Here is a 22,481-nt window from a genome sequence, read left to right on the forward strand (position 1 = left end):
GAGGCAGTGCTGATGGCCACAAACGTGGGAGACCAGGCTGCGGCATGGCCAAGCCCTGACTATCGCTGGCATTTGGGGAGTGAACGAGTGGATGGGAGGTCCCTCTCAGTCCATCTCTTTCTCCCTCTCCCTTTCTCTCTCTCTCTTCAAATACAAATGAAAATAAAAAATGTTTTTAGAATGCCGAATGCACCCCAGGCTCTCTGCTTACCTGGGCACGGATGTCCCGGAGCTGTGTTCTTCAGGGCTCCCTGGATGCAGCCAGCCCACAGCTGTGGCCTGGAGCTGCGGAGCTGGTAGTCAGCGTGGGGCTCCAGGTCGGGGCGGGGGGAGGCTGGCCGGAAGCCCCCAGCTCCACTGGCAGCTTCGCTGTGCAGCACTCAGCAGGTTCCCCCGACCCCAAGCCTCAGCGCCTCCCCGAGTGGGCACAAGAGGACTGCTTGCCCCCTGAGCTGCGAGTCCGCAGGAGCCAACGAACAGGCAGGATCAGGGCTGGGTCGCAGGAGCAGAAGGCTGGTTGCGGTGGGGGCACCGGAAAATAAAAAAAAAAAAAAAAAAAGTAGAGGAGTACTGGGCCTGTAGCATACTGAGCCCAGGTGGATTATGTGGCCAGGAAGCCTTTGCTCGGGGACAGGCCCTTCAGCCCCTGCCATGAGCCTCCCACTTAGGCTACGACTTCCTTCAAGGCAGCCCCGAGCTCTGGGAAGGAATACTGGTAGCCAGCAGCCAGTGTCCGCCGCGGGACCACCTTCTGGCCCTCCAGTAGCATAATGGCACGTTCTCGCCCAAAGATAGCTTGCACCACAATACTGGGCAGAGGGATGAAGGCCGGGCGGCCAAGGGCAGTGCCCAAGGCCTGGGCAAACTCCGCATTGGTAGTGGTAGAGGCTGGGGCTACTCCATTCAGGACTCCCTGCACGTGGTCTGCTTCCAGGGCATAGGCCACGATTCCTGTCAGGTCCCCAATGTGTATCCAAGGGAAGAACTGATGGCCTGAGCCGATGGGGCCCCCCAGGCCCAGGCGGAAGGGCAGCAGCATGTGGCCAATGGCACCACCACCACGGCCCAGCACAACTCCAGAGCGCACCACCACCTGGCGTGTAGAGTGTCCAGGAAGCCTGGCTGCAGCTTCCCACTTGGCTACGAGCTTGGAGAAAAAGTCAAAATCCCCTCCTGGGCTGTCTTCATCATACTCTGCAGTCTGGCTGGGCTGGTAGTAAGACCTGTGACTAAGACCCAGGCCTGGGGGCGTTGTGGGGCCTCGCTGATGGCTTTAGCCAGTATCTTCGTGGTCTCCAGGCGGCTGCTGACAACCTCTTCCTGGAAGGCTTCATTCCACCTTCGGAGAGGGTTGAGGATGTTCGCTCCGGCCAGGTTGACCACGGCGTCGCAGCTGGGCAGCTCGGACTGGGCGAGCGCGTCCCAGGTGATCCGGCCGGGACCCCGCTGTCGGGAGACCAGCGTCACTTCGTGGCCCCGGGCTCTTAGCAGCTGGGCTAGGGCTGTCCCGATGAAGCCCGTCCTGCCACCCGGTTCGTCTCTCCGAAGGCGGCCGAGACTGCTTTGCGCATGCGTATTTCATTCCATCCCGCTTTCCATTTAAGCGGACCTCTCGAGATTGGGCGTGGCTCTTCCCGGTGACCCGGAAGAACTTCTGAAGATAAGTTGTGTCTGTCGCTGGAAGGTGAGGGTGGCACTGTGGCGGACGTGGCGGGACAATTAGACCGTGGGGCGGGGGTAGGGGAAGGCTGCTGAAGAGGGAAGATTCTCCAAATGATGTGTCTCCCAGATGCACTTCCTTCAGGTCTCCAGTGAAATGTCTGTCTTCCTCAATGTTATTTTACAAGCATATTTAAAACCAATTTTTTCTTCACCTCTAGATCTTCCTATCACTTTTGTCCTACATCCTGCTTTATGATTCATACCACTTATTATCTAATGTGTTACACATGTACTTGTTTGCTGCCTGTCTCCCCTCGCCAGAATGCAGTCTCCACAATGGCAGGGGTTTTATTTGCCTTGTTTCTTGAGAACCGAGAAACAGTGACCGTGTCGTGATTGCGTTGGGCCCTTGCTGGCGAGGGTCCGACAAGTGGTGCCGTGACTCGGATAGCTGGACCGGTCGCTGGAAGCAGGGGGCTTCCCAACCGATTTGGATGCCAGAAAGGAGGATTCGACTCCTCGCAAAAATCCCTGACGAACCCTTCCCAGTGGAAACGACAACAGACTCATCGACAATAGAAAGTGACTAGCTTACAAGTGACGAAGAGACTGTTTCTTTGCCTATTGATAGTCCTATTGATTGCCTTCCTCCTAATCAGCACGGTCATCCTGGCAGTAGTCAGGAGTCAGCCACGCACTAACCTAGTGATCCGACAGGCTATGCTTGCTATGTATCGCTCTGACCCTCAGCGACAGATATGGCTTGGCATGATGGAGCAGTAGCCAAAGACGGGTAATCACTAGCGAGTGCCCCTAGCAACCTAAGACAGAACTTGGGACATGCTTTGCAATGTTTCGATGACGGGTAAGCAGGTGGCGCGTCGCTGGGAACCTAAGACGGGCATGACTCCACGCCATAAATAACAAAAAAGGGGAGCTGTGGAGAACCGCAGGCTGGCCACCTGTGAGAACCTCCTCATCTGCATAGCTTGCAGCAATCGGTCGACCACAAGGCCCATGAAAACAGCCAGGTAAAACAGATGAAACAGAATGGACTCTGCATAAACAACTAGGAGGAACCGGGTGAAACAGATGAACTTTCGACCTGAGACTATACGCGCCCTTTCATCTGATTGGACGATACCAGCGTGAACTGCACGTGAAGAGAGCCGCTATTGGCTGTGGAGCGGATGCTCCACGGGACTTGGGGTATAAAGGGACATTGGGAATTGGGCTTGGAGTGCCTCCTTCTTTTCTTCTCTCCCCCCCCCCCACCCCGCCACTCTTTCCTTCTGCCCCCACAATTAAAAGTTCCTTGAGAACCGAGAAAAAAAAGAAATTATCTGTCCACTCAGTGTATTTTGTTTTTTACCTTCATGACATTTGAGCCTATTCATTTAATTTTCTAAAATTTTCCTCACTTCTGTTGGAATATATCATGTCTGTTACCATCCTTGTTATCAACACTTCTCAGTCCAGGTGATCCAAGTGCAGTTGCGTGCTATCACTCTCACAAGAGACTTTAAGATCTTCAATTGCTGCATAGGTAAGCTTTCTTTCCAAGTTAGGAGGTGTGTCTTTGCCTGTGACTGCCGCAATTGGTTGAGTGAATCTAACTGCTGTATTCAGTATTAGGAAGCAATGGATACAGTCCATATTTTCCATAATTCAGTGGATTTTAGTTGCTGACACCTTTCCATTTTTTGGAACCAAAGCATTTGGGAGATAAGCTATAGTTTCCATCCTTGGGTTTCTGAGTTATCTTTCTACCTTTTTGAAGAAGTCCCTCATTTGCCCTTAAGGTGATCTGACTTGGATTTTCAGCAACAACATAAAAGAGACTTACCTGGAATAAGTTTTATTCTAAAGGCATTTTTTTTTCCATGCTGTTTTGACTAAGCTTTCAATTTATTTCCCTTTTCTTCCATTCCAATTGTTAGGTAGTTCTATCCTAAATATTTTGCACTATCAATTTGATTCACCTCGCAAGAAATGCTTAATATCGAGCCTATTCACTCAGATTACTTTTTTACTTCAATTCTACAAATTCAACCCCTATTACTTACTGAAGCTCTGATTTTGGGAAAAATTCCTTTTCATTTTTACTAATTTTTTTAAACCAAATGAGATGACTTTCAGTTACACATAAGGTCTGTTCCAACCAGCTGGATCTTCATGTCTACATTTATTAGTGATTAAAATGCCAGGAAAGCATTTAATTATCTCTCAAGAAATCTAGGTAAATGCTAATGATGGACTGAGTTATGGTCATGCTATCAGAGACACAGATATACAGCAGAATTAAAAGCAAAACAATAACTGCCCACGTAGCCATGGTAACTCATCATTGTGAGAGATTTAGACAGCTGATTATGCACATTTCCCTCTCTTAATTAGAAGTAGGAACTTTCTTCCAGATAATTTTAAACAGCAAATATTTCCAACACCTCTTTGTCCCTGACACATATCTGTGGAAACAAGAATACATTTTCTTTAAGATTTCTAAAATATTACCCAACTATTTGATGTAACATTTCACAAAGTGAGATTTGTGGGCTTCCAGTTTAGGGATTGATGTATAGCACTTATTCAAGTCATTTAAAATATTTTCAGTGTCCTGTTCCGATTTTTGGAATTAAATGTTCAGACTCCTTGTTTATTTTTTGTTTTTATTTTTGCTTGTGTTTGTTTTTACTAAGAGCCCCTGGTGATCCTTCTGCACATGAAAGTTAGAGCCAACTGTCTGAGCTCAACATTGTGTTCCCACTTATTATCTGAGAAACATTGTTCAACTGCATATTTCCTTACAAGTGAAAAACAAGAAAATCTAAACAGGTCACTTAGCATGATTAGATGTCTAATGCTATACAACGATCAACAGATAGCAATGCTTAAAAATGTTATTGCAGTGAAATATTGAAAGCAGTAGTCAGTAAATACCATCAGTTTGTAGACAAGCCCCATCAACTGGCATTTCAAAATACCAGTAGTAAAATTACAATGAGTACACTGGTGATAATATTGACAGAACCCTAAACAAAGACAAGATTTAATGTTCTGGGGCCAAATGGCCTTTAATGGCATGATAGGGTCTGAGAATTTTACTGTCAGTGCCTGAACTGGCCATTGGAGCTGCCAGTCCACAGTGGCAGAAATAGGCTCTGCCAGCTGTCAACTCAAAACGTATGCCCTTTACCTCTGCTAACAGATCCCAGTCTTATTTGATGAGAAAAATTACCCAACTGAGAAACTATATCCCCCAGTCTTCAGTATGCCACCTTTTTCCTATTTTCTTTGCCTTTGAATTCCTAACACTAGCTGGAGGCTAGGTAGCAGCACGTGTCTTGTGACCAAGAAATAGCACTAACGGTGGTAACAGGCACATGTTAGGGTGGCAGAAAGGGAACATAGGGAGAGTTTAACAGTCACTGTTGCAGTAGTTACAGCATCTTTCTTGGTTCCCTGGCAAGTGAGGAAAGTAATTTCATATTTGATTAACTAACAGTGCTTGTATTATTCTCACTTGGCTTGAATATAATCTGTAGCTAACAGAATTTGGAACTTTTAGAAAGCTTTTATAATGATGACATTCCTCACATAGTTTACTAGAAACACATTTGAAACAAGTGTCTTTACCCCACTCTGCTCAAAAAGAGTACATTTGGTTTCATAGATAGTATAGTTCACTCCTATATGTGAGCTCTATACCTAAGAAAGAAAAATTAAATGATAAAATGGAATTATTCTTGAACAAAACAGCCACTCATCAAATCAGTACATTTTTACATATAGATACTATAAAAAAGTCAAGGGAAAATGGAATTAAAGGATAAACAGCATGAAAAGATTTTAGAAATCCAAGCATAGTTGTTGTTGTTGTTGTTTTTTAAATGTAAGCATGCATGGGAACTTGAACTTTGTGAAATATCTAAATAGGCTCTGTGTAAGATCAATCCTATACTGAAGTATGAAAAATTTTATCTATTTCTCACTCAGAAAATATAAGAAAAAACCATTAAAAGCCAAAATCAATCTTACAGAAAGGCTTTACGATTTCATTGTTTATTAAAATAATATTAGATAATAAGTAAAATAATGGAACCATTGGCAAATGAGAAAAAATGAACTGAACGTTGTCATGTGTAAATATTTTTCTCTTTATAAAATTATACAAAACATTAGCACTGCATTTATGTTTTTTCCTAAAAATTATACCAATGTGTTAAATCTAAATGTATGACAAAATGAAATGTTTGCAACAATTAATTCATTTCACAACTTGCTATTCACCTAACCAAATTGTAGTTACTATTTAGAGTACCCCTATTATATGTTAGACATTGGGCTAAGCACTTCATGTACTATCTCTAGTCTTCATGATTATGAACCAAACATCAGTGTACTTACTGATTTAGGAAGGCTTGCATGAGAGTAATAATTCACAAAGAGACATAAATATACATTTGAGTTTCTAACTCAAATGTAAAATTTCCCTTTAATCTAATTTTGATTTACCATTTAGAATGACTGTCACAAATAATTATCAGTTTACAGTCAATTTTCTTTTCTAGGCTGACCCACTTTGTGTACCCCAGGGAAAAATTCACATTATTGCTGATCAAGAAGTACTACAGCAGTGATAAATAATAATTGGAGATTACCTAGGGATAAAAATAGTTCTGTTTTTCAGAAAGAAAAGTCTACAATAATTCTGTTTTTATGGAAAAGATTAAGAGGTATAATTTTCCATTAAATGTCTGGAAGATTCCACAAGTGCAGTCTTCCAGACTAAATGCTTATTGTTGAGATGTAATTAATTATTGATTAAATTTGTTTGATAGTGGTATTTTATTCAAATTATTCATCTTAGTTGTGTGAATTTTGAGAGCTTCCTTCAATTAATTTTTCTGTTTTTGTCTAAGTTATCAAAGTGTTGAACAAAGAGCTATTCTTTACTATAGCTTTTCTTTATTATAATTTTGATGTCTACAGAATTAATAACAAATGTTTCATTTTCATTGCTGATTTTAGTAACTTGTGCCTTCTCTCATTCATCATGGTTAACCTGTGTATAGTTTCAAAAGGTAAACTGATCTTTTGTTTTTATTATTTTTATGTTATATAATTTTTCTTACTATAATGCTACATATGTTAAGATAAGGTTTTCTTAAATACATTTTATTAATTTCTGCTATAAAAATGCATGTTTTGTAATCTTGTTATTAAAACTTTGTTTTTGTTTTCCTAGTAGTCTCTGGGCTATAACCCTCAAAAGAGTTTGTAAGTCTTTTTTGCCCTCAATTTATGTGAGACAGCAAGATCAGGGGTTGCTCCAGCTGGCCACTTGCCTGTCCACTAGGTTAGACCAAATCTAGCAGAGTAGTTTCCCCAGGCTAGGCCTTTTCTAGGGAGAATTTGACTCTTTGGGCCTATTACAAATGGTTTTGCTGTGGCAAACCTGAGGGGAATTCTCTGCAAATTTCCTTTTAGAACCTAGTGGGATACCTGGAGGTAAATCTCACCAAAGTGTGCTGGTCATCCTAAAATGTACCACTCTGGAATTGTTAATCCCAAGGGAGAGCATGGTGAAACCTCCTGCAGTCAGTTACTGCCTAAGTGTCTAGCACTTGCTGGTACTAGCAAGGGGCTTCTGCCAGGAAACTAGGTTCTTCTGTATTCACCCATCTCTCCAGCTTTCAATTCATATTTATCCTTGTGACAGCAATTCTCTGGCTGATTTAAGATTTGCTAATTTTCACTTTCATTGCTTTTTTTTTTTCTATTGTTTTAGTAACAGCAGTTGTGACTTACAAAGCCTCAATCTGTTAGAGAAGAACTCTCCAGTTCACTTTTATGCATTTCCATTTCCACTTACCTATGATTTTATTTTTTGACCAAGTCAATTTTATGGCAAAATATTACCTTAGTGCTTTTATTTATATAGATTGGCTACTGGGACTGGCTATTTTAATTTTTTCCCATTTGTTGTTCTTGCCTATCATCCATAAAGACAAGCAGATATATACTGCTATAAAATTAGGTGAAAAAGCAGGTCAGACTTGAAGGAATCAAAACAAACATATTCCACTGAATAGATTTATAGCAGAAAATGGAAAAAAATAGTATTTGACTTGAGGCTAATAAATAGTATTTGATTTGAGGCTAATAAAACTAAAAAAATAACTTGTGAAAGAGAAAAAAAATTCTTAGAAAAAATCTAATGTTTGTACAACAGAGAAAATTTGAAAATGCTGAAATAAAATCTATAATATAGGAAGGTAATAGATACTGGATACAATACTACATGAACTTTCTGAGGAAGAAGAGACACTTAAGAAAGGACAAAGAGAATAGCATCCTGAAAAATCAGAAAAACAATTATGATCCTAAAATACAAATAGTAGATACCAACGGAAGGCCAAATAACAACAAATGGCATAAAGACCAACCAATAAATAAATTTATTTTTCCCATGTTTGGACATTTTTTAATCTCCAGCCTGAGAGAATTCATAAAGAACCTTTTTGTTGTGATGAAACATAGTTGCCCCCAAAAAATAAGCCCACAAAACTAGCCAAGTTTTCCACTAACTTTTTTAGCATAAGGAAATCTTCTAGTCTGAAGGAAGCAAAAAATTAGAATTCTTACAGAATAGAAAAAAAAGGTATTATTGGTCTTAAATTATCAGTTATCCTAGATTCCAGATCAGAGGAGGGGTGATTGCAGAAGCTTGAAATGAAAAATATGCAATAGGTAAGAGAAAGATGAAAGTTTTTTAAATATGCCAGCTATTAAGAGTCACGTGTTTAACATCCTTCAGCACAGGATGTAGAAATCTGCAGGTGAAAAATGCATAATCCCAAAGTCAATTCAGGAAGAAAAAAACTGGTTTGAAAAAATTGGCATACAACAACAAAACACTGAGCAGAAATAAGAAAAAGAAACATAATGGGGCACTTGCTACATATCAGGGAGAACAGGTATCTTTGGGAATACCGATTCATTTAAGCCTCATCAAAAATCCTATGACATGGTTACTGATATGCTCTCTTTTTACATAGAAGTGACCTACAGAGATGTAAAATACTAGTTATAGCATTAATTCACATTGGACAACACATTAAGGACAGAGATCCCACATGAGGAGTAAGTACACAGTGACTCCTGTTGCTGACTTAACAATTTGACACTCTTGTTTATGGTGTCAGTAATCTCCCTAGGCGCTTGTCATGAGCTGCCAAGGCTATGGAAGCTTTTTGAGTTCACCGGCTTCTTATTCCGACAGGGTCATAGTCAAAGTGGAAGTTCTCTCCTCCCTTCAGAGAAAGGTACCTCCTTCTTTGATGGCCCATTCTTTCCACTGGGATCTCACTCCCAGAGATCTTTCATTTAGGTCTTTTTTTTTCCCAGAATGCCTTGGCTTTCCATGCCTAAAATACTCTCATGGGCTCTTCAGCCATATCCAAATGCCTTAAGGGCTGATTCTGAGGCCAGAGTGCTATTTAGGACATCTGCCATTCTGTGTGTTTGCTGTGTAGCCCGCTTTCCATGTTTTTATTCTATCAGTTAGTATTAGCAGACACTAGTCTTGTTTATGTGATCCCTTTGACTCTTAGACCTATCATTATTACCAAATTTTTGAGGGTTTCTTCCATTTTCTTTTTCAAGCCAATCTCATAACTTCAGTTACTATCTGTATGCTGATAAGTCCCAAATGTATTAGTCAAAATTTATCCTCTGAGTTTCATATGTAGGTATGCAAATAATCACTCAACAAATGTCAATGCATTCTCCTGGAAGTCACACACACAGGAATTTCAAAATCACTACCTCAAAGGAGAACATATTACCTCCCCACCTTCAAACCCCTAACTTTTCTAATTTCCCTTGACTCAGACAACAGTATCAACATTCACCTAGAATGCTATTATTAGAGAGAGTTAAATGATTTCACCTATAGATGTCTGGCATGTAATTTTGTTACAAATTTTAGCAAACAGTTTGGGCTTCTTCTTAATGGTGTATATTCTTATTTCTCTTCATTTTGTTTTATTATATTTTAGGCTTTTTAGAACAACATTTTATGTTGAGGGCAAGGAGTGACAGAAACCTTAACTTTTCAAAATTTAGTAGTAATGCTTCAAAAGTCTTACCATTAATTGTATTACTATATGCTTTTGGTTTACATTTATTTCCAGTTTGTTCATATTTTTAAGAAATACATCAGGGATGTGCAAATCAAAACCATGGTGAGATCATTTGGTTGCTATTATCAAAAAGACAAATCATAATAACGTCTGGTGAAGCTGTAGAGAAAACAGAACATTAAAATCATCTGGTGAAGCTGTAGAGAAAACAGAACGTTAAAATCACAAAAGATATCTGAGTGCTGGTGCGTATTTAAGGAAAAGAGAATTTTTTTTTTGACAGGCAGAAGGGACAGTGAGAAAGAGAAACAGAGAGAAAGGTCTTCCTTTTCTGTTGGTTCACCCTTCAATGGCCGCTGGGGCCAGCTTGCTGTGGCTAGCGCACTGCGGCTGGCATACCACACTAATCTGAAGCCAGGAGCCAGGTGCCTCTCTTGGTCTCCCATGCGAGTGCAGGGCCCAAGCACTTGGGCCATCCTCCACTGCCCTCCCGGGCCACAGCAGAGAGCTGGACTGGAAGAGGAGCAACTGGGACACAACCGGCGCCCCTACCCGGACTAGAACCTGGGTTGCTGGTGCTACAGGCGGAGGATTAGCCTTGTTGAGCCGTGGCGCCAGCCAAAAAAGAGAACTCTTATACACACTCTTGGTAGTAACATAAATTAGTGCCAGCCTTTGTGGAGCAGCCTCAGAGAACTAAAAATAGAACCAACAATATATACTAGCTGTCCCGCTATGGGTTATATAATCCAAGAAGAGTAATATTAGCATGGTGAAGAGGTATCTGCACTCCCATATTTACTGCATCATTATTCAAACAGGTATGGGCTGAAAACAACCTAAATGTTCACCAGCTGATTCATGAATAAACAACATGGTACATAAATACAATGGAATACTATTCAGTCATAAAAGGATGAAATCCAGTCATTAGCAACAACATGGATGGAATTAGAAGTCACTCATTTCAGTGAAATAAGGCAGAGAAAGTGCTGAGTGATCTCGCTTATATGTGACTTCTAAAAATGTTGATCTCATAGAAGTTGAGAATATAGGCCGGCGCCGTGGCTCAACAGGCTAATCCTCCGCCTTGCGGCGCCGGCACACCGGGTTCTAGTCCCGGTCGGGGCACCGATCCTGTCCCAGTTGCCCCTCTTCCAGGCCAGCTCTCTGCTGTGGCCAGGGAGTGCAGTGGAGGATGGCCCAAGTCCTTGGGCCCTGCACCCCATGGGAGACCAGGAGAAGCACCTGGCTCCTGCCATCGGAACAGCGCGGTGCGCCGGCCGCAGCGCGCCTACCGCGGCGGCCATTGGAGGGTGAACCAACGGCAAAAGGAAGACCTTTCTCTCTGTCTCTCTCTCACTGTCCACTCTGCCTGTCAAAAAAAAAAAAAAAAAAAAAAAAAAAAGAAGTTGAGAATATAATAGTAGCTAAAAGAGAATGGGCAGAACAGGTAGAGATATGGATGGGAAAAGGTTAACAGGTTCTAAATTATAGTCAGGCAAGAAAATGAAATTAGAGTTTTTTTGCACAGTAAGGTGATTATAGACAATGGTTATATACAGGATTATTTAACAAAAAGGAAAGGATTTTGAATACACTCACCATAAAGAAGTGATAAAGTTTTGAGGAGCTAGATATGCGCACTCTTATTTGGACACTACCCAATATATACATGTATCAACACATCAGATGGTACCCCAAAATTATGCACAAATGTATGCATCAGAAATTCAAAAAATTAAATCAACACATATTCACTTTATGGAATAATTTTTCAGTTTTTATGTGTATGATTTGAAATTTTTTCTCATTTAATATGTGAATAAGTTAAGTTATACTTTCCAAAATTATGAAATATCTTGATTTCTAGGATACTTTCATTTTGGACTTAAAATAAAATGACTAACCAAGTGATTTATAACAAAAGAAGGCACCAAAAAAGAAAACTTGGGATGCACCCACAAAGATACTTAAGGTTTGTCTCAAAATGTCCACAGCAGTTTTCACTATCAGATGGAACTGGAAAAATGTCTAAAAGTTTTGAGGAAAATAAAATGTGGCCAAAGAATGACACTGCTGGTGAATTGCCATTCATTTACAAAGGGATATGAATTCTCAAGTGTGTGAGAATTCTGGTGACATATACTGTCGATACAACCTATCAAAAAAAGATGAAAAAGTTCATGCTTAAAACAAACTTACTAGAAAATAATCAAAATAAACTACTCAAAAAATGAAAAGACTGTTTTGTCAAAATTTGGCTATTTCACATTATGAGGATAAATAAAGGATTTTAAAGAAATAAAAAGCCATAATTTTTATGATTTATGGCAAATTGATATTTTCAAATTTAAGAGAAATCAAGTAATACTGTTTTATTATTTTATATTAGTTTCTATTGTAAGAACAAAGCATAGACTTCAAATTTTCACATACTCAGAACATTAAAATGAGCAAAAAGATTATAGAGAAAATGATAGAAAATAAAGCAATGAATAAGGAAACGAACATCTTACAGTGACATAGTATAGGATGGTGCTCAAATGGTATAAAGAATTGAGATACAATTTTATGATATTTGCAATAGGTGTTATATAAAGCAGTAACTTAGTGATAGCTTAAAGAGTAGCTTAAACAAGTCAATACCACTTGCCCCAATTTCAGAATATTTATCTTAACTTCACTTGGCTTTATTATTCTCCCCCAAAAGTGACATATATATACAAGGGTATTTCTAAATGTTCATGGAAAGATGGACTTAAAATACATGTTGGGAAGGGAGAGAGAGAAAGCAGAGGGAGAGTAAGAGGATATTTGTCTGATCCATTTGAGTATGTTTCAGTGTTCTGATTTATCCCTAAATCCATCATAGGTATTTACTAACAAGAACATTCTTTTTCACAATACAGTGAAATTGCCTAAATCATGAAACTTAGCACAGGCACAATGGAGTCATCCTATGAACAGTGCATTGTCGATCCTGTCAACTGCACCAATAATGTCCTTATAAAATGATTTTTCCTCAGTTTCCAAGATTCAGTCTCGTGTCTCTTTTATGAATCTTCTTTTAATGTGGTATAGTTCTACAATCTTTGGGCTTATTTTAAGGATTTTTTTCAAGAGCATACAAGTCAGCTATTAAACTTGTTCATGACCTAGTCGAAGAAGACCGAGGATTAACAATGGAAACAGCAGTCAACACCAGTATTATTTCTACAGGTTCAACACATATGATTCTGAATGAAAAATTAAAGTAGAGCAAACATCCTGTTCACAAATGACAAAACTCTTGTGCCTAGGTGGTTTGCATGCAAGAGCAAAGCTGTAAATGGAAGTTTTCTTTTTCTTTCTTTCTTTCTTTCTTTCTTTCTTTCTTTCTTTCTTTCTTTCTTTCTTTCTTTCTTTCTTTCTTTCTCTTTCTTTCTCTTTCTTTCTTTCTCTCTTTCTTTCTCTCTTTCTCTCTTTCTCTCTTTCTTTCTCTCTTTCTCTCTTTCTCTCTTTTTCTTTCTTTCTTGACAGGCAGAGTGGGCAGTAAGAGAGAGAGACAGAGAGAAAGGTCTTCTTTTTCTGTTGGTTCACCCCACAGTGGCTGCCGCAGCTGGCGCACCATGCTAATCTGAGGCCAGGAGCCAGGTGCCTCTCCTGGTCTCCTATGCGGGTGCAGGGCCCAAGCACTTGGACCATCCTTCACTGCCTTTCTGGGCCACAGCAGAGAGCTGGACTGGAAGAGGAGCAACCGGGACAGAATCTGGTGCCCCGACAGGGACTAGAACCCGGGGTGCTGGTGCCACAGGCAGAGGATTAGCCTATTGAGCCACAGTGCCGGCCTGGAAAGTTTCAATGAGATCAAAATGCTGAGAAATTTCTTTGAAGAAATGGAAAAGAAATGAAACATGGCTCCACCAGCATAACTCTAAAGAAAAAGCACAACCAAAGCAATGGCTACCAAGAAGAGGAATTGGTCCAGTCAAACCAAAAGTACACCGGATAAGAGCAAAGGTCAGCTTCTTGGGGTGCTCAAAGCGCTTTCCTTGTTCACATTTTGGAGGGCCAAAAAGCGATAACATCTGCCTGTTAACAGAGAGTTTGTAGCCAAATAATTAGCAGAAAAATGACCAAGAAGAATTCACTCAGGTCTTCATCTTGACAATGCTTCTGCTCATTACTCTCATCAAAACCAGCATTTTTTTAGAGCTTCAAAGTAAATCATGAGGCATTCACCCCAGTCCTAATTTAGTTTCTTTTGCTGTTTTTGTTTTGCTTTATTTCCTAATCCTAAATCTTTAAAGGAAACCCATTTCTCTTCAAAAAATAATATAAAAGAGACTGCATTGTAATGGTTAAATTCTTGTGAACCCTAGATCTTTAGAAACAGGCTATATAGCTGATGTCATCACTTACAAAATGTCTTGAACCTCATGGAGCATCTACTGAAAAATAAAATTTACACTTTTATCTTTTACTTATATTTTTCCATGAATTATTAAAAGTCCCTTTGTATTTATAAAAGTGTATTCAATCATTTTCTTACATACAGTAATTTATTCTTGTCACCAATATTTCTACTTTCTGGGACTTACTGATAATTACAATATAATCAGATATTTGATAAAGTTTTATGAATCTTCCTATGCTTCTGAGTAAAATACACTTTCTCAATCATCAGAATGTAAATACATATTCATAGGACTATCTTTTATGAAGGCTTTTCAAGACACTCAGGTTTGGGGGACCGGTGCTATGGCACAGCAGGTTAATACCCTGGCCTGAAATGAAGGCATCCCATATGTATGCCAGTTCTAGTCCCGGTTGCTCCTCTTCTGATCCAGCTCTCTGCTGTGGCCTAGGAAAACAGTAGAAGATGGCCCAAGTCCTTTGGCCCCTGCATGCACATGGGAGATCCAGAAGAAGCACCTGCTTCCTGGCTTCAGATCAGCGCAGCTCCGGCCGTTGCAGCCAATTGGGGAGTAAACCATTGGATGGAAGAACTCTCTCTTGCTCGCCCCTCCTCTCTCTGTATAACTCTGACTTTCAAATAAATACACCATAAATCTTTTTTTTTTTAATTTTTTTGACAGGCAGAGTGGACAGTGAGAGAGAGAGACAGAGAGAAAGGTCTTCTTTTGCCGTTGGTTCACCCTCCAATGGCCGCTGCGGCCGGCGCGTTGCGGCTGGTGCACAGCGCTGATCCGATGGCGGTAGCCAGGTGCTTATCCTGGTCTCCCATGGGGTGCAGGGCCCAAGGACTTGGGCCATCCTCCACTGCACTCCCTGGCCACAGCAGAGAGCTGGCCTGGAAGAGGGGCAACCGGGACAGAATCCGGCGCCCCAACCGGTACTAGATCCCGGTGTGCTGGCGCCACAAGGAGGAAGATTAGCCTAGTGAGCTGCGGCGCCGGCCTATATCATAAATCTTTTAAAAAAAAGATACTCAGCTTTCTTCTTTTCCACTTTTTTGTACCTTATTTAAAATCTACCTTACTTATCATAGTGTATCTATCTATATCTATATCTATATCTACATCAATATCTATATCTGTATCTATTTCTGTGTGTCTTTCAGGATCTTAAATTTCCTCTAGTTTCCCTTTTCTTTCATCATTTAGTCTCCAAAGGATACTGTTCTCTCTCTTTTTGTCCCCTCCACTCTCAGAAGCATTGTCTTTCAAGACTAACAATTTCAGTTCCATTAACTTTTAGATTCCTTTGGAATAGAATGCTTTCTAAGCTATAAGGATTGCTCTTCAGTATTTTTTTTTTTTTTTGCAAGGAGAGTATATATCTGCTTCAGAAGGTGATTGTAGTTCTTTACTGTGACACACATCTCCTAGACCTATCTAATCCTTCCTAGAGGGTTGTAAGAGGAGGTCTATACATAACTCTACTAAAATTGGTATTTACCTTTCTAAGAAAAAGTTATTTAAAATTTGTTTTATTTCTCTCTCATACTTCGGACTTGGTATCTGAAAGCTATATGGATAGATTCAGAGTTATGTAGCTGCTGCTTTTTTAGCTACAACCCATTAAAACTTAAAGGGCTATTATCAAATGTCATGGCCACTTCAGAAACATCGTTCTTAGTTCTTCTTGGTAATTTAATTTCAAAAACAATTGAGGCAACTTCTGGTCTGTGAGAATAATCTATCATATTTTTACAAAGGAAGCATATTTTCTAGTACTTAAAGAAGACATGCATACAGATCAGTTGGAAACATTTTAACTTCATTAAATGAAAGGAAAAAAAAGAAACTGGATATACTGGAGGCAAAAGCACCATTTTTTATTCTATAACCCTGAATTAGTATTTTCTGGTTGACAAGTAGGCAATTTTTGTGGATCCTGACCTCCCAGATTAATAGTAAGATTCAAGGTCCAAATACTCTTCTCTGGAATTTATATTGAGTTCATACTGCTTAATTCATAATGTGTTCTTTTCCACAAAGACTGAGGGAAAAGGAAAGCAATAAAATTTTAGAACAATCTTATTTTACTTGACAAATTTTTCGTCAAGCTTATAAAGAGTGTAATAGTGATTAATAATGGGACAACCTTGTCAAAAGTTTCCTTGAATTTATTATAAAATGTTTTCCTGAGGAATGTAGACCAACTATTTGTCATTTAGAGAATCTACTACATACATAGATGCTTACAAAATAACAGAGTCTTTGCTTTTTGTGAAAGGGCAAATGATTTATTTTTATCTATATGTCATCATAGTCAGAGTTAATAAGGTTAAACAGGTTTATCTAGATAGTTACATAGTTATAGCAGATTGTAAATAAATACATGGGCAAAATGTCTTTATCTGTAGCTTCCAGAAGTGGACAACTCTATTATTTCTGATTTTTCTCCATAACCTCCCCTCAGCTTCAAGGAATTGTTCAAAGTATTAGGTATGAATTTGTATAGATTCTAGGGCTTCCTTTTTCCTGGCTAACATGAAAAAACAGTGAGCTCTCCTATACAAATGTATGTCAAATAACACCAAAATTATATACCAGATAATATATTTAAATAGGCTGAGTGATTCCAACGAGGCTCCTTAATGAATCATGATGAAAACTAAACTATATGAATATTTAAACTTCACAGAGACTGTTTAATCTGGAAAACCATGAAATATCTCCAACTGGCAATATCATATTTACCCGGGAAGGGTGAGAATTTTAGAGTATAAAGACTGTATTTTTCCAAGTACCTGGTGTATTTTCAAGTCCCCTATAATATTTTAACCATGAACAGATTTAATGCAATCTGTAAATACAATATCTGTATTTCATTTTTATGCATTTTGATTCATTTTCACCTTCCAAAATTTCCATCATCAAGAACCCCTAGTTCTAAAAATTAAGGATTTGGAAAAGCAGTTTTCCTTGGCACAAATAGAACATAAATAGCCTAGACTTTAAATCACTAATTTGCGTATTTGTCAAGGTCTCAATAGGAAACAGGGTACTTTTAGTATATGTGCCGCTGAAGCGAGCACTACAGAAGGTACTTTTTTTTTTTAACTTTAATTTAATGAATATAAATTTCCAATGTACAGCTTATGGATTACAATGGCTTCCCTCTCCCATAACTTCCCTCCCACCCGAAACCCTCCCCTCTCCTGCTCCCTCTCCCCTTCCATTCAAATCAAGATTCATTTTCAATTCTCTTTATATACAGAAGATCAATTTAGTATATATATATATATATATATATACATATATTTTATTTTATTTTTTGACAGGCAGAGTGGACAGTGAGAGAGAGAGAGACAGAGAGAAAGGTCTTCCTTTGCCGTTGGTTCACCCTCCAATGGCGCACTGCACTGATCTGAAGGCAGGAGCCAGGTGATTCTCCTGGTCTCCCATGGGGTGCAGGGCCCAAGCACTTGGGCCATCCTCCACTGCACTCCCTGGCCACAGCAGAGAGCTGGCCTGGAAGAGGGGCAACCAGGACAGAATCTGGCGCCCCGACTGGGACTAGAACCCGGGGTGCCGGCGCCACAAAGGAGAGGATCAGCCTAGTGGGCCCAATTATAGTATATATTAAGTAAAGATTTCAGCAGTTTGCACCCACATTGAAACACAAAGTGAAACATACTGTTTGAGTACTAGTTATAGCATTACATCACAATGTACAGCACATTAAGGACAGAGATCCCACATGAGGAGCAAGTGCACAGTGGCTCCTGTTGTTGACCCAACAAATTGACACTCTAGTTTATGGTGCCAGTAACCACCCTAGGCTCTCGTCATGAGTTGCCACAGTTATGGAAGCCTTCCAAGTTTGCCGACTCTGATCATATTGAGACAAGGTCATAAAAGACAGGGTGAGGATAGTAACGAATGATCCTAAGAGTGGCATTAACGAAGTCTGAACAATTATACAGCATTAAGTGGGGAAGAGGATCATCAGTACACACAGGTTGGGAGTAGAGCCATTGGTGGTAGAGTAGAGGTTATGATTACGAAGGAATGAGGTCCAAGTGCACTAGACAGGGTCTAGAACAAAGGACAGAGTCATTATTAGAGGAGCTACGAAAGGTGCTGTCTAAGCTACAATTAAGTTTTCTGATTGAGAGGCAAATAGAACCTGACAGAAGGGGCTTGATAATAATCTGGTGGGCTTTAGGCCTTGTAAGTTAAGAGGCCCAGACCTATCTATCTCTTCACATGGGGTACATCCTAAGGGAGGTGTGAACCTCCTAGGGGAAGGCACTCTGTTGACTTTCATTACTTGGCTGGCCTGGGAGGAGAGCTGGCCAGGTAAAGGCAGGTGGCATCTCTAACAAGAAATTTACAGTTCTGCCTTCAATGTTGCTGACCCTACTTGACCATACCCTCAGCTGCTGTGGTCACTTTGGAAGTTGGGCTGAGTGAAGGACTTTTCAGCTTAGAGCCAATAAGATCTGTGGCTCTGACCTGGTCGTCCTTCGACTCCAGGGTAGCTCCATTTGCAGTGATCCAACTCTTGGCAGAGCTGCCAGGGCTCTTCACAAGCTGACTTCTGCTGAAGCCCAGGCTTACCACATTGAAAGCCACTGCAGTAGACTGGCCTGTTGGGTCTCCTTGAGGGCAGATCACTGTACAGATCAGCCATTAATAGGCCTGCCACCCATTGCTTCTGATGCCTAGCTTTCTTTTCCTCCTGGTTTGTGTTAAAGCAGACCAGAGGATGCAAGTCAAGGGAGTGCCTGTGTCCCATCTCTAATCTTCGGTGGCCTGAACTAAAAGTCTATAGTCACAGGCATGTTCTGTATTAGTTTTCTAAGGTAGACAATGCCCATGAGGATAATTATATTCTCACTTAAAAACTTTCTTTCCCTTTGGTCTGAAAGGGATTTTTTTTCTACTTACTGTTTACTTCGCTGATGGCAAAGTAAATCTAGCTATGAGATTATGATTTAAGCTCTTATTTTGGCTATGCTATTACAGAAAAATGTTAGCCACCTCTTTTATAAGGTCTAAAGATTAAATTGTGCATCCTACAGATTCCTTCATAATAGAATTACTTTCCTACCTTGAGGACAGAAGGTACTTTTAAGTAGGAACTCCTTTACAAAGCTGTGGAAAGTGTTCAGGGAAACCCACAAGGGATTATTAGAAACCAGAGCCTAACAACAGCCATCAGCATCCCCAGATCTGACTGGGCATGGCCATGTCACAGTTATTAGAATTCCCAAAATGGTTTTAACGCAAGAGAAGGTGTGCCAGACTGAATGGTGAATCTCCCAGGATGAACATGGCTATTGCAATCATATCCCTGGCAGAGAGGGAACCAGCGGAATAAATGCACCTAGTTCATTCGCTGTCCTTCTGCCCAGAATCCGGAATGAAGGGAATTGAGGGATGTCTTTCATCATGGTCAGCTTACTTAAGCACAAATCAGGATACAGACTGGTAGAGAACAGATCCTGAGAATCCAAAATGGGGAATACACAGCACAACAGGACATGAGAGGACAGCCCCTTTTATGGCTCCATTATTTTTCTCAGAAACATATTTCATGAATTTTTAAAATAAAGATTTCACTATCGAACATAACTGTTTTGAATCTTAACTCTACTCCATAATAGCTATAAAACCTTGCAAATGTTACTCTGATGCTGCTAAATTTAAGCTTAATCATCAAGAACAGAGGGTAATACCCTAGTATAACCAAATGTGTAATCAGTACTCTTCCTTTGTTTTAGTAGAAGCCCCAAATGTGGGATGTGAGAGTCATTGCCAGATTTTCCCATATCCTAAAGCAGGGTTTGTGACCCCTACATAAGAACTTCCACAGGAGATCAGCTAAACTGGTTTTGTGACCTTTAAATCTTCATTAGCCTTGAGAAATTAAAAAGGAGCAACATATGAAAGGGAGCGTTCTCTGGAGAGAAATGTTGGTTTTCTGTATATCTTTCCTCCCACCACAGGGGTTGGACAGAAACAGACTGTGTTCCCCCCTAACATCAGACAAGGAGAGCTTGAAAGGATCCACACGAGGTTGGCATGCACCTTGAAGTTTAGGGAGCGTAAGGTCTGGCATAGTTCATTGTGGCTAGGCCATCAGGAAATCAACTACAGATGAAGAAACCTGCACTTGGAATGAACTGAATTTGTGCCAATAGTGAGAAAAAGAATGTGTGTGTACTGCTTAGGACCAGATGTGGGTTTCTTTGGAATAAGCCAGCCTGGAGCTATTTTGAATTCCGTTAAACAAGCCACTGCCTTGAGCAGTTATGTGGATTTTTGGATGCTGAGTGCTTGAGGAGGAATTAAAATTGCCTGCTGGTGAAAGACATTGCCTCCATCATGTGGAAAGGCAGTTCAATTTTCCAATTTTCCCAGAGGAGGGAATCTGAGAAACTCAGAGTATCACGCGCGCGCACACACACACACACACACGCATACACACAGTCAGCTTTGAACATCTCAAAAACCCAAGAAGAATTAATGCCAATAATAATTACATTAGTCAAATGAACTCTTTCTTTTAATACACTTCCTTCTAATTCTAAAATCTTTAGGTCTCAGGATTTGCCAGCTTTATGGTAAGATACTCTTAATTTTTTAAACACACAAACAAAATTTGTGTTCTGAACTAATGGTACATCAATAGAATGTAAGGGTTAAAGTAGATCTATGGAAACATTCTAAGTTTTGTCCGGCATCTGCCCAACCTTGTCTTCCTCTCTTGTCAGTTTTTCAAGGGGTTGCTCCTCATACATCCTAGTTTTTGTTTAATGAGTCCATAGTCATGGTATTAATGTCAGTACATAATTTACAGACTGGTCACATTCCTTGGTAATGGCTTCTAATACTTTGGCTCTCTAACTGGATTCCTTTACTCACTCTTACCCTTGTTGTTGTCCATCTCTAGATCAGCTATAATTCTACCACAATTTTTGTAGGGTAGGAAGAGTAAGGGCACTATGGAATATGGATGTCTTATACTTCCACTCTCCATCCCATCAAACACAAGAAAATTCCAGAGGATTACTCCAGCGGGATTCTACAACAATTTGCCAGTACCCGGAATATCTACATATGTGCTAAAGAGGACTTCTGTAATCAGAAAGAGATAAACAATAAATGAACCATTATTTGATAGAAAAAAAAGGAAGCAAAGTGAAATAAATAAAAAAATCCAGTGAATCTAAAAACATCCCAAAATTCTTTTTACTTCCTCACTTTCTTGAGTTCTCACAACTGGAAACCATCTCCAACTGCTTTTGACATTCTACATAATTCTTTATGCTAGAAGCCATTGATAGGATGACAGGCCATCTCTGTGACATAAACACACATAAACATAAAGGGCAATAGATTTTTGGTTTGACATGTTACAAAAACACTGAACTTCAGTGGCTGTCAAGTGTCATCTGAGCTTACGTAACGAGCCCCTTAGAAGTCTTACAGGACCATCCTGCAGTATTAGTAAAGCTATAAATATTCTGTTAGATTGCTCTATTTTTATAATGTTTGGTTAAACTATTTTTGATTTATTTAGGAATCTGGAATAACTCTTTATATTTCCACAGCATAACTGGCAATTAACAAAGAAGCTCAAATTATTTCATTACATGTATGACAGAATGATGTGACATGATAGTCCTCAAAATCTTCATTTGAATCACAGCAGTCACATTTCAATTTATATCTCTCATGCTAGTGAACAACTCTCTTTTCTTAGCTCTAAGTATTCTCTGCCTAGTAACTAAACTTCCTAGAACACCGGAGTTATTCTCCTCTATAATTCTTCCTCCTTTCACCTTTTGGCATTCTTCATCTTCCTCTGCACAAGGAAATTAAGTAATAATAACATCTCAGGGGAAATAGTGGAAAAGTTATTGGAGTTCTTTGTTAATAAAGTATTTGACACAAGGAAGCCCTCAACCGCTGAAATTTCTAGAATTTTATTTAGAGTATAAACATCTAGATTAGACTCCTGTCACTATATTTAAGACCCTTGTCAATATTTATTAAATGGCCAATGAAGTGAAAACTAGCTTATTAAGTAAGTGATTTATTCCAGTTGAATTACATCGATGACTCTGCTGTAATTAGGAATTGAACTAGATGAAGGAAGTTTATAAGAATCTTAGAACTGGAAATACAGACCTAGACTTGGCTCCCAATACTTTAGGAGCCCAAGTGTTTCTTTCAGATTATAAGGGCACATATTTGACAGCAAACA

At 39.8% G+C, this 22,481-nt stretch overlaps 1 protein-coding gene across 1 annotated transcript in view; it reads right to left on the reverse strand.

Annotated features, from left to right (window-relative positions):
- Positions 1–563: 563 nt before the first annotated feature.
- Positions 564–22,481, reverse strand: part of LOC133774290 (epimerase family protein SDR39U1-like) — a 30,281-nt gene continuing 8,363 nt past the window's right edge. The window contains 2 exon segments of the mRNA XM_062211936.1: positions 564–1,221; positions 1,224–1,561. Of these exon segments, the coding sequence (XP_062067920.1) occupies positions 665–1,221; positions 1,224–1,561 (895 nt within the window). The 3' untranslated portion in view covers positions 564–664.

The sequence above is a fragment of the Lepus europaeus genome, chromosome 15, assembly GCF_033115175.1.
Source record: "Lepus europaeus isolate LE1 chromosome 15, mLepTim1.pri, whole genome shotgun sequence".
In the NCBI taxonomy this organism is placed as follows: Eukaryota; Metazoa; Chordata; class Mammalia; order Lagomorpha; family Leporidae; genus Lepus; species Lepus europaeus.